General features: G+C 28.8%; 1 protein-coding gene across 1 annotated transcript; it reads left to right on the top strand.

Annotated features, from left to right (window-relative positions):
• The first annotated feature begins 4,332 nt into the window (after positions 1 to 4,332).
• On the top strand, positions 4,333 to 4,845 carry LOC113871451 (RING-H2 finger protein ATL70-like). Its single transcript, XM_027508548.1, has 2 exons — positions 4,333 to 4,528; positions 4,673 to 4,845. The coding sequence occupies exons 1-2, from the start codon at positions 4,333 to 4,335 to the stop codon at positions 4,843 to 4,845; spliced, it is 369 nt and encodes a 122-aa protein (XP_027364349.1).
• Positions 4,846 to 5,530: the final 685 nt, after the last annotated feature.

Consider the following 5,530-nt stretch of genomic DNA (forward strand, 5'->3'; position numbering starts at 1 on the left):
GAAAGTGAGCACAGAAGAAGAAAGCCCGAATATGTGAGCTTTTTCTTCTTTTTCCTTTTAATTTCGCATTATCTTCGGGGACTCTAAAATATCAATTTCATTTCTACAAATTTATAATACTCATTAATTTAATTTTTAAATAGAAACCTTCCCTTCATTTTATTCTATCTTATATTATTTTAAGGTTACGTATGTAAATTAACTTTTTTTTATGCATAGTTTTATTGTATCATAATTTAAATATTTTTATTTTATTGATTAAAATGTAATAAAGTATTCTTGTAAAATAAAAATATAATTTTTTAAATACATAAATTAATTTGTAAATAATAAAAAAGATCAAACACAGGAATTATAATTTAGTCTTTTACTTTATAACCGTAAGTTAATTTGACTACAAACATTAACTTCGATTGGGATACATTATCCCAAAGCAGGAATTGTTGCTGTTACAAGACGGATGTCAGCGTTGGAATACAAACCCAATATAATTTTCAAGCTGATACTTATGTTGTAACTTTCAATGTAGCAAATTAGCACTATTAAAGCCTAAATGTAATTTTGTATGATGTAAAAGTCAAATGAATCAATTGTTAGGACCAACTAAATCTTTCACTCTACTATGCTGGCTTTGTGGATTCTTTTGGAGATAATTTATAGGGAGGAGTGGTGGTTTTCAAAGATATGATATAGTTTCACTATTGTTATCATGTATATATAAAGCAGGACCACAATTATTCTTGTGCAAGTGGATAAAAATGATGGGTGTGTGCATAAAATAATTGATGAGAAGGGGCAGATTAGAATGCAAAGAAACAAAGTCACAAAAAATGGAGGTATTGGAATTAGGGAGACAAATAGAGAGAGAGAGAAGGAGAGAGAGGAATGAAAAGAAGAAAGCTCTTTATGAAAGCGTGAGGTTCTGTTCTCTTACGTTTTGCTTTTTCTGAAGAGAGAAGTGTGATGCAAGAAAACAGTGGGTGGGCCACCACAAGAACAAGTGCTTTTTTTAATATTGTTTTTTAAACATATACTCATATATTTTACATCATTTTCTTTATTTGTTATTATATATCTTATTTTTTTATTTATGCTTTATTTTATCTAATTTACGTCTATTTATTGAAAGTAAAAAGGAGTATAATAGCCTCTCTTTTTTCACGAGTGAAAGGGAGATAAGGTGGGAGGATGGTGTGCAGTTAGTAGTGGGAACTGAGATGGAATTGATTGGTATTTGGTGGTTTAAGGAAAAAAATTGAAATCAAAAGAAATAAAATAAAATAAAATAAAATAGTAAGTTTGTTTTAAAAATATGAAAATTATAACTTGATGTTCCGTTCATTGGCGGAATGTATGGATTGGCTTTTAAATATTGAAGGATTTATATTTATTTTAATATTCTTAGTTTAAGTTTTTACGTTGAAATTAATTTTTTAGATTTTTTAAGTATAAATTAAACACACTTAAATTTTAATATGAAATATTTATTAATTCAAGAATATGGGCATTTAGCGAAGGTTGAGAGATAGAGTCTCAGTGTAGGGATGATAATGATGAAAATTTAGTCTTAAAAATTATTTATATATTTTTTATATTTGTTGAGAAATAATTTTAACTTCTATCTCCGTTAGTGTGAGCAACCATCTCGACAATTGAATAATATTGTATCGATAATTGAGTGAGGCATAATATTTATATACATCAAATTAATTTTTTAAATTATTAAATAATATTATTTAGTTTTTTATTACTTTATTAAACAATAATTATTTTTATCTAACATCTTTCTGATAGACTCAAAATAATGAGAATTCAATGTACAATCAAGAGAACTTATTATAGGATTTTGTTAATAGTAAGAGTTGAGTTTAAACATCTATAAATAAATATATTTATTATATTAAAATTATAAAAGTATAATAAATACTTATCTTTTTAATAAATTATTATTATTGTTAATCGCTTAATTTATTATAAGATTAACGTGCGAGAGTTTAGCGATGAAAGTTTATGTTCTCGTAAAAAAGTTCTTTAACATTTATATATTTGAATCAACAGATTAACCATAGAAAAAGGCTTTTATATCTTAAACAACAGTGTTGGCTGGTTATATATGATCAGAATTTGAATGAAGTACAATCATTGTCTTGTAGGAATTTCGCGTGATGCAATTTAGCATCACATAACTGTAAAAGAGTTTAGATTCGTCGGATAAAAAGTTTGTATATGGAACACTGAGTGTGCATCTGATTATATCTTAATAAGTCTTGGATGGAGCATTGGACGCAATAAGAAGTAGGTAAGAAGATTGATTATGAGTTTTTGAGTCTTCTGAGTATGATTCAAAACAATTTTAATTCTTAAAATTATAATAATAAACTCTACACTTAACGATATTAAAGATTAACTTAATAGATATTTATATTTTAAAAATTAATTTAGTGTATTTTGTGAATACGATTATATACATAATTTATAAACCTTTTAACTTGTTTATGACTCATCTTATGTGAGATTTTATTTACACTTGATTCAAAGCTCTCAAATGTAAATTTATCTATTTCACATAGTCTGCACTAGAGTTGCTCTTGGGTTCACTTTTCATAAGTAAGTACCACCAACACTTTGTTAAGACTTATTTTGTGTTGCAGTTTTTTTTACGAGACACTCTCACATCGACCATGGGTGCTACTATTGCTCTTTTGGTCAGAGCTTATCAAACCTGCTCATGTCTCATCTCATGTGAAACTTTATTCTAACATAGAGAGGCATGGATAAAAAGAAAAAACATAATTAGTATGCTAATTATTCTCCACATTTTGCCCGTTAATAGCAGAAATGCCATCTTTAGCGGAACAAATTACTTAAGAACCTGACATTTTTTCGGTTTTACATGACATGCTTTATATGTTAGATAAATTTATATACTTATAGACAATAACCAGTTCTGGATAAGGCAAAGACTATTGAAATCATGCCAACCCATGATTCAATCGTACGTATGGTGTACAGGTAAATTGAAATTAAATTAAAATAAATATTTATTTGGATGACATTCATGAAAATTATGAAGAAAGTAAGCATATTTGACCTTGAAATTTTTGAAGTATATATAAGTAAATATTAATTGATCGATATCTTTAGATATTAAATAGAGATTTAAAAATAACAAAATTATTAATATATTTTTCTTCGTAAATTTTAATGCATTATAGCATAATTTATAAAAATAATTTCTTATATAAAACTATTAAGCAATTACCAAATTAAAATGATCACAGATAAACCTACAATTAGGAAAAGCCATACCCAAAAAATCTTCAAACACATAGCTTCATCTGGGGAAACCTTTGCCCCAAATTTTCGTACGACGCTGACAGATCAATAGACTGGTGATAAGTCAATTTTGCAACAAATAATGAAGCACGTGTTATATGTTCGAATTATGCAACTTTCGCAGTATTTGTAGTGGTAAAACTCAATAGTTTTGGTGCAGTTTCAAATGCAATGAGAATAATGAAAAGCGTGTGTTAATTATCCATCTTAACCATGTACGAAAGAAGAGGATTAACAGTAATATACTTCTTCATACTTTATTTTTAACTTTTTAAAATTAATTTTATTAGCATTAATTTGAATTTTATATTTTTGATATAATAAATGTTTTTATTAATAATAATAATAATTTTTTATTACTTAAAATCAAGTTTAAAGACTAATCATACTTTTTTATTAATAAAAAAAATTTTAATTTTTAATGTGTCAAAAATAACTTTGTAAAAACCATTCAATATGTCCTTTACTTTCTTTAAATTATCATAAAAAAAGTATGTGTTGAATATTTTTTATAATTTTTAGATAATAAATATTCTCATTTTTAATATATTTTTTATTTTTAACTTTTTAGTATCTATATGTAGACATATATAGGAACTCGTCTGGGAAGAACCACAGCTAGCATGCCAAGCACCTATCATTGCCCGAAGCATGGCAAGTTGACCAACCGAACAGCAAACCCATATGAGCTATATATACTACATGTTCTACCATGCCATCACCACATACCAACTCCCCAAATACCCCCTTTCATTTCCATTTTGTCAACATATGAATCAACTTTGGCCCGTTCCAATGAATCATTCACCCAATATACCCTCCCCTTCCAATCCAAAAAATAATAATAAAAAAACTAACTCTCCCTTCATTTTGGTGATCTATTAATCAATAATATCTTATGGAGCACAAACTCAGCTTCTTGCTATCTATATGCTACCTAGCAACGTCAATATATATAATTTAATACGTCAAACTTTTCCTACAACTACAAGAATCATGAATAGAACTAATTACAATTCTAACAACAGTGGCGTTTCACAAGATTTGGATGGATCATATGCATATTCTTCTATTGGATTATATATTGGGTTTCTGGGAGTGATCACTCTCATAGGTTTCACTTTATATTATTGTAGCCGTGCTTTGCAAAATGGGAATGGAATTGGCACAGGCAACAGCAGCATGGAGCCAGGTTCTGCCCTAACCATCTAAGTTGGTGTGGAAGAAGCTACTGTGAACAGTTATCCGGTGCTATTGTACTCCCAAGCCAACTTGCATAAGCCAGATGATCCAGCATCAATAACATTATCATCATGTTGCTCAAAATGTTTGGCAGATTACAAGGACTCCGAGTGGTTGAAGCTTTTACCTCATTGTGGTCACTTGTTTCACATAGATTGCATTAATAAGTGGGTGCACGTAAACCTTTCATGCCCCATGGGTCGAAATTCACCACTCCCAATTCCTCTTGCTCAAGTTGCTCCTTTAGCAACAAGGCGTGGTGATTGAATAGAAAAGTAAAAAGAGAAAGGAGTCTTAAGGCAATCCCAATTATGGCTGCAATATTATAATTTCGGAAATGTTTTTTCAACCACCAAACGAGATATCTAAAGGTGTCTCCTCTGTAAGTGGAAAGTATTTTTAAGATGATAAGAAAAGTAGGTAGAAGATAGAAACAAAAGTATATGAAATCACGTATAATTTTAATTTTTAGTGGTTTAAATAATAAGACTATAATTTTACATTTCTCTTCAACGCGGTTACAAAAACAGTGGTATGGTACTATCTGGTGTAAAGTGTAGTTAGACAGTTACGAGGACAATCAATTATGATCACTTGCAGTTAATTGTTGGAAGATTTTTCTATTAGTGTTTCAGTCATTAGTCTATTGTCTATTATATAGTCAGCAATATACCTCTCTTAATAATCAAGCAATAAAATTCTCTTGCTCTTCGTACAATTATGATATATATATATATATGTATATATATGTTTCTCAATACACTCTTCAATACCTTTATATATGGTATCAGAGTTCAATCCTGATGGCTTGGAGTTTTATAATGGCTTGACAACCCATCCCTCAAATGCTCTCAATTCTTCAGTCTCTATCATGTTAGATGACAACTTCCTTACATGAAAGAAACAAGCACTAGGAGCAATAAAGGGTTTAAACTCCAAAGAAAATACCTCA

Source organism: Abrus precatorius, unplaced genomic scaffold (genome assembly GCF_003935025.1).
Source record: "Abrus precatorius isolate BTA unplaced genomic scaffold, Abrus_2018 Scaffold7, whole genome shotgun sequence".
NCBI lineage: Eukaryota > Viridiplantae > Streptophyta > Magnoliopsida > Fabales > Fabaceae > Abrus > Abrus precatorius.